The following is a 12,156-nucleotide window of genomic DNA, read 5'->3' as shown; positions in this document are numbered from 1 at the left end:
CTACCTTTGAGATTTTTCACAGCTGTGTGATTCCAACCTGGGATAAAAGATCATTGTAAATACAAATGTTCAAAAAATGGAGGGATGCTATTTTTTAAAATCAGTTAGAGGTGGGGAAAATATCAGCCATAAAAAGCCACCTGAAAATGTGAATTAGCCTTATGAAGAGCAGGACTAAATTTGTGCAGTGATCAGTTCAAAAGCTGAATTGTATATCTATGGGACTCTGTGAACTTCTTGCCAGTGCCACTAGGTACTGAGCTGGGATTTTGGGCCCAGGATTAGAATATTATTTATTAAATGTATTATTTGTCAAGCATGTAGTCCCCATTGCCTGAGAAAATAGTGTCAGGGTCAGGAAAGCTTTTTTACAGCTTTAGCTGAGCCTGCTGAAGGGACAACGGCAGCTGTTGGAAGGTGCTACAGAGTGACATGAGGAACCCTTTAACTGCTGAACTTGCAGCACCTGCCCTGCTTTGATGAGCAGAACACCCCATGAAGGCTCCTGGGTCATACGTGGCACTGATCCCAATGAGGTTTTATGGCGGACCCCCAGGCAGGTTCACAGGGTGCATTAGGGGCCGCAGCAGCCCAGTCACAGCCCGGTCGCCATTCGGTGGGAAGGGGCGGCCTGGGGGGTGCGGGAGTGCGGGTCCCTGGAGGTGTTTAAGGGAAGATGGGACGTGGCGCTCGGTGACACGATGGAAGGTACAAGATGCTGTTCGGTCAGAGGTTGGACGCAATGATCTGCGGGCTCCTATCCCACCTCATTGACTAGAATTCATCTCCACCCTGTTTTTTGAATTCTTTGGGCAGTAAATTCGAGATCCGACGCCTGTATGAATGGCCGTTCCTGACCACAAGTCACGAAGGGCAGGGGCCCTGTCCCCCAGCCCTGGGCCGGGCGGGAGCAGGAAGGCGGCCCCAGGCCCGGAGCGGAGGCCCGGGAGCAGCGGGCAGGGTGCGAGGCCGCCGCATGCGGCACCCCCGCCTCAGAGCCGCGCTCGGCCCGCCTGAGGCGGCTCCGCCTGCCCCGGCCCGGCCGAGCCCCCGCCGCGCCTCCGGGCGGAGCGCCCCGGGCCCGCCTCCGCCGGGCCGGCCCCACCTGCGCGGCCTCGGGCAAACCCCACCCCCAGGCCGGCCCATGGCGCGGGGCTGCGCGGCCGAGCCGCTTCCTGCCCGCGCCACACCGAGCCGCGGGACTGGGGGCCGCAGCTCGGCCGCGCCATGCGCGACTACGACGCGGCCACCGCCTTCCTGGGCGAATGGGGCCGCTTCCAGCGCCTCGTCTTCTTTCTGCTCAGCGCCAGCATCATTCCCAATGGCTTCAACGGCCTCTCCATCGTGTTCCTGGCCGGCACGCCCGAGCACCGGTGCGTCGTGCCCCGCGGGGCCAACCTGAGCGGCGAGTGGCGCAACGCCAGCATCCCGCTGGAGCTGCGGGACGGGCAGGAGGTGCCGAGCCGCTGCCGCCGCTACCGCCTGGCCGCGCTCGCCAACTTCTCGGCGCTGGGGCTGCGACCCGGCTCCGACGTGGAGCTGGAGGCGCTGGAGCAGGAGCCGTGCCTGGACGGCTGGGAGTACAGCCGCGATGTCTATCGCTCCACCATCGTCACCGAGGTGCGCGGGAGCGGGAGGGGAATGCCGGGCAGCCCCGGGTGCCGCGGAGAGCCGCGGGGTTATCGCAATGCCCGTGCAGCTCCGCCGCCTTCTGGGCTGTCTGCCGGCACGTTGATCTGCTGCTAAACCCGCCACGCCGAGTTTATTTTGAGGTCCTCTGTTCACTTTCGTTTGCATAAGAACGAGGAAGGAAACTTCTATAGTGAGGGTGGTGAGACGCTGGAACAGGTTGTCCAGGGAGGTTGTGGATCCCCAATGTTAAAAGGCCAGGTTGGATAAGGCTTTGAGCAACCTGGTCTGGTGGGAGGTATCCTTGTCCATGGCAGGGACTAGATGATCTTTATAAGGTCCATTCCAATCCCTTAACATTGTTTCTATAATGAGCTTCCAAGTGCAGCCTGTTTCCTTACCAGCGAGACTGGTCACACTGTGCAAATGCTTCTTGGTTCATCAGGTATCTGTGCAAGGGGCTGGAGCAGGGTCAGCACTGGCTTCGGCTTGCTTGGTGTGACAGAGATGTCTCTTTGAACATCAACAGTGTTTGTTTTCTTTCTTTAAAAAATAAAGGTGGTAGAACTCATGGAATCACAGGGTGATTTGTGTTAGAAGGGGCCTTAAGGAACATCCAGTTCCAACTCCCTGGCATGGGCAGGAACACCTTCCTGCCAGGTAGTTCCAAGCCCTGTTCATCCTTGCCTTGAGCACTGGTAGGGATGGGGCATTCATAGCTCCTCTGGGCAGCCTGTGCCAGTGTGTCACCGCTCTCACTGGCTGGAGTCATCCTGAGTTGTGCAAGATACACGGGTTGGGGAGGCCTGGTTTGATGCTTTATTCAAAGGACCCTGAACTTTGCTGTGTGCCCACAGTGCCTCTGCTGTGTCCCTGTGCTCACGTGCTGGGACAGGTCATGTTTGTGTTTGTGCAGGTGTACAACCCTTGAGTCAGGTCTGGGGTGTGGGCAGCCTACCAAAGGTGAAGCTGTGCTGACTGTCACTGCTTTCACAAGAAAGCTGTCCAGACCCACAGGGGCAGGTTGACTTCAGAAGCAAGGAAATGGATTTTGAGAAGTACTTTTGAGGAATACTTGAATTTCAATACAAGTATAGGCCTTTTTCAGAAGGCTTACAAAGTTTGTACAGTCCCATTGCCTGAACATGAGTTTCATGGAGCTGGAGCTCCATAAAAAATCTGCCGTCATTTCTTGTTTTGCAAACTGGATTGTGATCACTGTTTGGGTAGTGATGGGTGTGGGTACTAAATGTCCATAAACTGATCTGGGCACAGAGGACTAAGGTGACCTGGAGAACATGGAAGAGGAGCCATGGCAGCACAAGGGAGGATTAGAAATGGGGACACAGGAGTTGTAGAAAGCTCAGTCAAGGGTTTGAATGATTCTGACAAGTGCAAGGCATTGCCTCGTCTAAAGAATTGCTGTCTTACTGGAGAGGAAAGCTGCTGGGAATGTCTCAGCTCCAGTGCTTGCTGAATGCACTGTTGTGAAAGGCTGAGTGCTCTCAGGGCAGTGTAAGGCAGTTGGCATCTTCGTGGGCAAGCCTTTCACGGGGGGCACATGGCTGTTGTTTGAGTGCTGTGCTAAGATGGTTATCCTGGCTTAGATGTGCTGCCTTGTCTTTAGAGCTTCACTCAGCTTTGGCTTGATGTTAATTAAAATGCCTTGAGCTATTGGAGTATTGTCCTGGAGTTTTACAATCTATAAGAAAAGGGAGCTGCTCACATAGTGCTGAGACTCCCCAGCCCTGGCTCCTCGTCTGTGTGACTTGGCAGATGTCCCATGTCCGTGGGAGGCAATGTTTGTCTGCCCAGGCATCATGCACTGAGGCAGTATTTTTTTTTTTTTTTCTCATCTAATATTAATGCTTCTGAGGGAGTTTTGCAAGAGCTGTGGCCTTTCACACACTTACAGGTTTTCAGTGTTTAACTTGTTTAATTTCTTGGCTTGGTGGTACTGCTTTCATGATTAACTAATCTTGTGTTTAGTTGCATATCTCTAACTTGTTGAATAATCATGAGGACCTTTGTCCCAGATTTCCATAGCTGACACTGGGAGGGGGAAGGGGACTTTTTTTTTTTAAGAAAGGTTTTTGCTGAATCTCTCATGACTTCAGAGAAACCTTGTTTATGGTTCTGCTTTTCAGGGGAGACTTAAAACATTCAGTTCTCTCTCACTTAAAGAGAGACTTTATTTTCTCACAGTCTAACAACAGAAGGTTGTTATTAGCCAGTCTGCAGTATTTAACCAGCTCTGGTGTAACAAAATCCCTTTCTGTCTTTTACTTTTTGAAATGCTGTAGCTCAGGGCATAAGAAGGGCTTTATTTTGGCTCAAGAAACCAACTGTGTCATTCTAATTCCTCCATAAGTCCTGTAAAAAATGAATGTAGGAGTAGTAAAAGTTCATACATGGTAGTAAAAGGACTAAACCAGGAGTAATTAAGGGAAAAGATTAACTTCTGCCAGTCATGGCTGTTATGGGGCTATACCAGGAGTAGAATTGAGCAGTGGAGTTAAGGGCATGAGTGCACTAGAAATATGATATAATGAGGTGTTAGATGATACATCAGTCAGAACATTTTAGTTCACACAAGAGTAATTCTTAAACAGTGAACCATAAACAGATGCTGAATTTTGGATGCACTTATTCATCCTCAGCTTCCAAAAAGGTGTTGTCTTGTTCATCAGTTTGAAATCATTGCAGGTGGTGTATGCCAGATTTGCATGCTTTGTGTCTGTTTTGCTATTGGCAAACTTTAGGGCCTGTTGGCTTTTGCAGGGGAAGGATGCACATGGTGGGACTTGCAGGTGTCTGGAGGCTGGTCAGGTGCAGGGCTGTGCTCCTTCCTGTGTGGCTGTTCAGAGAAAGTTCTGAGCAGAGATGAGGGCCCAGAGGTTTCCGTTCTGTACACCCCAGGGATGCAATGCCCTGCTGTGCTGTCACACCACAGTCCCTGGAGATGAGTGGGTTATGCCAGGGCTTCAGGAAGCAAGGGGAGGCTGCAGCAGTGACATGTGCAGGACACAAATGGGCTCTGGGGCACAGCTGCTCATCCAGAGGTTTCTATGTTCACCCTGCTGGAAGGCAGAGGGATGTCTTGTTTCACTTTGCCAAAATAAAAACACAGGCTTCTGCTAGACATTGTAATTTATAGAGTCATAGAATCATAGAATGGTTTGGGCTGGGAGGGACCTTAAAGACATCTTCTTCCACCCCTGCTGGCATGGGCAGGGACACCTTCCTCTAGAGCAGGCTGCTGCAGGAGTGGGGCCAGCAGCTGAATTTAAATCAACCCTGTGTCATCCAGGATCAGCTCTCACTCAACTCTTCATTAATGTTAGTCACTTCCATTATTTAACATCTTTTAAAACAGGTGCTTCTTTTTTATTATTGTAGGTTAATGTCTCCTTATCGCTGTGGCTGAAGTTCATGCTCATAACTTTGCAGCCTCGGGAGCTGAAAAAGCTTTTTGCAGCTTTGCAAAAGCTTAGTATTGCTGGTCTTGTCAGAAGAAGGAAAAGAAAGTCTGGGTTTCATTTAATAAGTGAATAAAAATATCTGACAGATATACAAAAGTGTTTGTAAAATGCTGGGTTTTTCAAGGTGAGATTTAAAAAGCACATCATGCAGTAGTGTTTGAAATTGTACAAAGTACAGCTGTTTCTGACATCACAACATAAAGTAAGATCAATATTGTTAAAGAATAATAGGCCTGCAGTTGATATTGTTAAATGGAAACAGTGCTCTTTTAGAGGCACTGTGGACAGTTAGTGACAAAGTAAAATTCCCTTCATGTTGCCTTTACTTTTAAATTCAAACTCACCTCAGGTGATGGCAGTGCCCTGTTTCCTTTTTCTCCAGCCATCTCAAAAATGTGATGTATGGGGAACAGTTCCATTTCTGCTCTGGAATTGTAAAATATTTGGCAATTTCCTTCCTGTTCTATGCAAGCTTTATTGCTGCAAAAATGTAAAACAACTAGAGGAGGGAAAATTAAGCAGAATGTGTATTTGTAGACACAGACTTCTGTTTGCTTTAGATAATAAGTTTCAATGTAACATGTAGACCTTTTAAGTATTTGGAATATACAAATGTGTTTTTAGAGGAAAGGGTGTTTAATAACACAGCTTTCAAGTAAGCAGAGAATACTTGTATGGATATAAACAAAATCAGATTCAGCATCAAAGGTTGTTAGTACTGGGTTGTGTGACTGAGAATTTTTGAAGAACCTGCCTCTACTTGCTGAGAGAAGCAAGTGGAAGGAGGGAATACAGGGTACTGAGCCAGCTTCAAAAAGTCTTGATTTTTAAAAAGAAAATATTAATACTTGGAACTGGCCTCTTAATTTTTCAATTATGCATGTTATTCTGAGCAAGACAGGAAAAGAGTTTTTAAAAATAAAGGAATGTGAAGACACAGTGTCTTGTAGCTGTAAAAATTGTTTTGTCTATAAGGCATTTCCTTGTAGGACAGGAGTATAAGCAGATGAGGCTCTTGAAGGTTTGTATTTGTCACAGTCCAGCTTTGTTTTGGGCTCTTGAAGTGGTACTAGGGAAGGGTCTTGAGTTTGTGGGAGGGAGGAGATCTGATGGAGTAATTTATAGAGTTTTTTTCTTCTCAGTTTTGTCACTGGCCTTGCCTTTCTAGCAAGGGACTTGGAGACATGGTTCCAGGCAGCTGGCATGTAAGAGATCAAACAGAACTTGGAAAGTGCTCTCCTAGAGAGGTGTGAGAGTGATGGCTGTAAGTGCCTGGGACTGTTTGATACTCGGGCCCCCAACCTGGGCTTGAGAATCAACTGCTTCAGTCCCTCTCCTTTTTGCTCCCCCTTCCTTCTGACCCAAGCTGTCCACATCCCTGGCCATCTCCACAGCCTGTCCTCTTCTCCACATCCCCTGTTCCCAGCTGTCTTCACCAGCACTGCCATCAGCCAGGGATCTGCTTACAGAGGTGCATGAGCACAGCTCAGCCCCAGCACACAAGTGAGCATTGTGCTGGGTGTGAGGCTGCTGGCAGACATCACCCCAGCCTGAGGAATTGCCTGGGAAGTAGAAAAATCACAAAATATCTGTAAGATGAGTAAGAAGACAAGTTTAAACTGCAACAGAGGATGTCCTAAAGTTATAACAAAATAGATCAGGAATGCTGTGTTCTGTTGGGTACCAGTGTTGAGCAGCTCGATGCCTCACAATCAGCAGCTGCTCTTCGAAAACAGAGTGGAAATGTTTTTCTTGTGTTTGAAGCCCAGATACCTCGCCAAGGTTAACCTTATCTTGTTCACTGGGGCAAAGGCTGTTACAGCTAGCAGGCTAGTTCAAAAGAACTAGATACTAGCTACTAAGAAGTGAAAATAGCACATGGTTTTAGAGCACTAGGTCATGGTATCCTGTGTCCAAACAGCACGACCAGCAGCAGGGGTGGGTTGATTAGTAACTACTCCTGGGACACTTGCTCTTTGCCATGCTGATCTAGCAGGGTTGCCTTGGTGACTTCCTCTTGGACAATGTGCAGTTGAGGGAAGGGTATGGTTGCAAAATGATTCTGGAAGGATGATGCCATCATCACTGACAAGCAGTATAATAGACCTTATAGGTGTGTCATTAATGAGTTGAAGACTTTGACATTTATTTACTGGGGCAAAGGGTGACAGACCTTAAAATCCCTTTGTTCTAATTATTGTGCTTCTGTGGAGTCTGTAAACAACTGGTATTGTACAACCAAGGTAGTTCTACTTTGGAAATTTGATGTTGAAGTTCACTTTGATGCCTGGTTCAAGTGGTCTTCAGCATGACAGCTCCTCACTGTGCTTTACAGAGAGGCCAGAAAAACAAGCTGGTAATCATTGCCACATTTGAATGCCCAGTATGTTTCCACCTGCCAGTGCAAGAAGGTTTTGGCAGAGCTGTGCTAAACATTTTAATACCATGAACTTTTCCAAGAAAGGTCTCCACCTCAGTGATCTGAAGGAAATGTTTGTTATAGGACACAAACGTGCCAGTGTCTGGAAATCCAAGTGTTGTTCAAGCCTTGTGCCAAAGTGCAGGGTGTAGGACAGATGAAAGGAGGTGGTGGACTCACAGGCACAGGGTGATCAGCTGGAAAGTAATGATCTATTTAGTAATGACAGACTAATGACCAAGACAGGTTTTAGTTCTGTTATTGAGGATGTCTGACTGCAGGAGTTGATGCAAAGATAACTTCTTGTGAGCAGGCAAGTCTTTAGAACAGCAGGATTTGTATTTGTGGTGTTTGTTTCTCTGGTAGGTGTTATCATATAAAGGCATATGATAACCACTGAGACCTTTGGCCTGTATAAATTATAAATTTGATAACAATCATTTGCTGGTATTTCCCAGTTGCCAGGTATATTTTACTGAAGTTTCTTAGCTGGCTTAGCCTCTGTGGTCATGACAGGCTCAAGCTTTCTTTCATCTATAATAAAGTATAGCTTTTGTTGAATAATACAGATTTCACTATGAATGTTAATTATAGTTCACAATCTAAATGATGTTGATAACTGTAGTAAGTTCAATTCCTTACCATGAGTGGGATGCATTTATTGACACACTGGAAAGCCACAGTTCTGTGAGGAACTTCTGTAGTGATGCCTGATGGATGGTGGTGGTGGGTTCTGCTGGAGCACTGCCTCGAGTGCTGGTACCTGAGCTCCAGGTGCTGTGAGGCTGGAGAGGCCTGGGGAGGAAATGTTGAGCTTATGAAATCTGATAGAAGGAGAGAATTTTCAGACATAAAACCACAAACAGATTTATCAATGGAGGGGCTATGAAATGACTTGAATACAGTTACAAATTGGAAAAAGGTGAATATTGACCTTAAAAATAATAATTATGATGACTGTCTTATAAATACAAGGTAATGTAAGGGCTGGCAGCTAGAGTTAGACAGCTGATGAGAGTGTAGCCTGTGTGAATGACCATAATTCATCTCTGGAACAGTTCCCAGTTCTAATTCAAAACTGGATGCTATTCCATGAAATAAGCGATGGCTCAGTTGCATTTTGACACAGGAATCTGGCAGTGGAAGACCACTGGTGTTGTTCATCCTGTGCATAGTTTTAAGTGATCCTCCAGCCTTAAACCATGGACTAGGATGTGGTTCTGCTGTGACTGTTAACAGGATGAGGGCTGTGAGATTCCTGGAGTCAAAGGCTTGGTGCTGAGGAGGTGGGGCTGGCAGACAGTGAAACAGGAGCATTCCCACGTGTGGGAGCTGGAACACACAGCAACTGCTGTGTGTTTATCAGGGAGCAGATCAAAGCATGGAAGGGTGTTCCCTTCAATGAATTGAAAAAAAAAATATACTCAATTATTTGTAACTGGGGAACAAAGAGGATTAATTATTCAGGTCAGGATGAATATTTTCATTTTGGCCTTTTTAATACAGATTAAAACCTAAAATTTTCCATTGCTAAGACATCAGAAGGGGGCTTGAAGGAGCTGTTTGAATAACTATGCTCAGGATGGTTTGGTCTCACATCTGTTGCCTCTCAGTTCCTGTCCTGCAGGGCTGCAGCACCTGCCCTCTGGCAGCAGGTACTGGGAGAGCTCTGGGAAACTGGTTTTATGTCCCCTGGTCAGAACATAGCTATGAAGGAGGGGATGAGGAATCCCTGCTGGGTTTTGTCCTTTCTTCTAATATTTACACATTTTTTCCCCCAGAAAACCAAAATAGAACTAAGAGTCTTTTAATAATAGTTGTTTATGTAGATGGAAAAATAACACGATTGCTGTTTCAAAAACATCTGACTGAACTGGGTAGGATCTTGAAAAATATTGAAGACTTTATTTTAAAAATATTTCCTTTTATTCCTCATTTTTGTTTTAATCTTGGAAATCTTTGTTTGTTGGGTGTATATTTCAATTTGTATTTTAAAGATTCTAATTGAGGTTAGTTAGATTCCCAGTGAAGAATGAGCCATCTCCTGTCTCTCAAAACCATATTAAAATGTAGTAAAAAGGTATTGTTGTTTCTATAGTTCAATTTTTCTTAAATTAGGAATGTGAATTTTTAATGGGAAACATTACTATATGCAGGGAAATCAAGTTTAGAAACTATTTACAGGGTCATGCAGTGACAAGCCAAGGGGGAATGGCTTCACACTGACAGAGGCCAGGGTTATATTGGATATTAGGAGGAAATTCTTCCCTGTGAGGGTGGTGAGGCCCTGGCAGAGGTTGCCAGAGCAGCTGTGGCTGCCCCCTGGATCCCTGGCAGTGCTCAAGGCCAGGCTGGATGAGGCTTGGAGCAGCCTGGAAGGTGTCCTTGGCCATGGCAGGGGTTTGGAATGAGATGGTCTTTAAGGCCCCTTACAGCCCAAACTGTTCTGTAATTCTGTTCTCATTCCTTCCAAAGCCAGCTGAGCAGAGTTTAGGAGGGAGGGGAAATCCTGTTTATTAAAAGACTTTCCAATTCTCTCTCCCTGCAGTGGAATCTCATATGTGACAACGACTGGAAGGGACCCCTGAGCACCTCCCTGTTCTTTGTGGGTGTCCTGCTGGGATCTTTCATCTCAGGACAGCTCTCAGACAAGTAAAGTATATACACCAGAGCTGCTGTCTCTTTGATGCTCATTTGTAGGCATTTCTTTAATATCAGCTTTCCTACTAGTGTCCTTCTGCAACTACTAACATGTCTGTTCTGTGACTGTCTAACCTGAGTGTACACAGAGTGGGTAGAGAAATGTGCTGAGCTAGAACAGAATGTTACAAAGATTGTTTGTAAGTGTTATCTACATCTGCTTGTTCTTGCAACAAAGTCACTCTACAGCAAACTGTTTTTTTATGCCAGAAAACAGGTGTTGGAGATGAGTTTTGTCTGGAAAAATCTGATCAATGACATTCTCTTCTATTTACTTTGGACTATGTTCAGAGGGATCCCTGACACTTGTTTGTTTGTTGTTTTGTTTTTTTTTTTAGTTTAAACTGGGATTTTTCTTTCTATAAACCAAAGCTGCTCTTTCTCATAATCAAATACAGCATTTAAGTCCAATGATCTGTATTTGTGGAAGCATAAATGCTGTTCAGCTGTACTCCAGAGAAGCAAGACTTTCTTGTTTATCATTTGAAACATTAAAAAAAAAAAAGAAGACACTGTTAATTTCTGTGATGCCAACAGTTGTTTGTATTTTATAAAGCTCAGTTTTTCTGTTTCTCTCCCTGGGATTTGCTGTGCATTGTGTGCTGTCCTTCTCATTCCCTGAGAACAATATGTGGTTCCCTAATTTGCTGGTACTTGCAGAGTTTCTGTTTCACTGAAACATAATCTCCATGCCACAAATCTTCTGGCATCATTTAGGGCCTTTTCATAGCTGCCTATCAGGATGGATAATCTCAAGCTTAGAAAGAATGATCTTTAAAAATTAACCAGGCCTCCTGTACTTCTCTCCAAAGCTATATGTTATGTTTTTTGTCCAAAAAAATCCCTGGGCAGGCCAGTGTTTGCTCTCGCTGTGATCCTGCCTTCTGCCTGGTACCTCCCCTCCCAGTCCTGCTCTTTCCGCCTGCACAGCCAGCAGGCTGCTGCCAGCCTCCACACCCCCATCAGTGCAGCCTTGTTTGAGGTCCAGCAGTGTCCCTTTGTCACCTCCTCAGCCTTCTCTGTTAGGAAGTCACCACTAATGAGCTCTGGAAGCCTCTTGGGTTGTGTCCTGGAGTGTTCAAAGCCCTTGTGGTGGGCAGTGCCTTTGGACATGAGAGGTTTCCTGTGGTGCCCTGCAGCAGGTCCTGTTCGCTTTTTTCTCAGCAGGTGGCTGCAGCAGACACCCAGCACCCTTGTTGTCCTCCCTGCTAATCCCAGCCCATGATCTCAGCTGGCTTGTCACTCATCCCCAGGCCCAGCTCCACGGCCTCCCACATGAGGGGTGATTCCCCTCTTCCCTGAGTCTCTCCCCACCTTTTCCTGGTGATGCTGCTTCTTCAGAAGGTTCAGGTGCTTCCTCCAAAGAGCTCCTTGTCTGCTACAAGGATCCCTGAGTGTCTCCCATGGTCACGACCCAGCAGGTGAAGCAGGAGCTGTTCTGATGCCAGAATCCATGAGCTTCCTTCCTTCACACTCCTGGCAGTCTCCTGCAGCTCCTTCCCCTGGTGGCACAGATCCTTACCAGGTGCAGGTATGGAGCCCATCCCTGCAGCCCGCCCATCCATCCATCCATCCATCCATCCATCCATCCATCCATCCATCCATCCCTGCAGCCCATCCATCCATCCATCCATCCATCCATCCATCCATCCCTGCAGCCCATCCATCCCTCCCTGCAGCCCATCCATCCATCCATCCATCCATCCATCCATCCTTCCCTGCAGCCTATCCATCCATCCATCCCTCCCTGCAGCCCATCCATCCATCCATCCATCCATCCATCCATCCCTGCAGCCCATCCATCCCTCCCTGCAGCCCATCCATCCATCCATCCATCCATCCTTCCCTGCAGCCCATCCATCCATCCATCCCTCCCTGCAGCCCATCCATCCATCCATCCATCCATCCATCCATCCATCCATCCAT

At 46.8% G+C, this 12,156-nt stretch overlaps 1 protein-coding gene across 1 annotated transcript in view; it reads left to right on the top strand.

The window, feature by feature from the left end:
• Positions 1 to 1,110: 1,110 nt before the first annotated feature.
• The window catches only part of LOC139597647 (organic cation/carnitine transporter 2-like), a 26,112-nt gene continuing 15,066 nt past the window's right edge, over positions 1,111 to 12,156 (top strand). Inside the window, exons 1-2 of the mRNA XM_071443164.1 lie at positions 1,111 to 1,620; positions 10,079 to 10,182. Of these exons, the coding sequence (XP_071299265.1) occupies positions 1,228 to 1,620; positions 10,079 to 10,182 (497 nt within the window). The 5' untranslated portion in view covers positions 1,111 to 1,227. The remainder of the gene's footprint in view (positions 1,621 to 10,078; positions 10,183 to 12,156) is intronic.

The sequence above is a fragment of the Agelaius tricolor genome, unplaced genomic scaffold (genome assembly GCF_023055355.1).
Source record: "Agelaius tricolor isolate 1412-34295 unplaced genomic scaffold, bAgeTri1.0.p SCAF_18, whole genome shotgun sequence".
Lineage (NCBI taxonomy): Eukaryota > Metazoa > Chordata > Aves > Passeriformes > Icteridae > Agelaius > Agelaius tricolor.
Note: the sequence above shows the minus strand (reverse complement) of the source record. Positions and strands in the feature narration are given on the sequence as shown.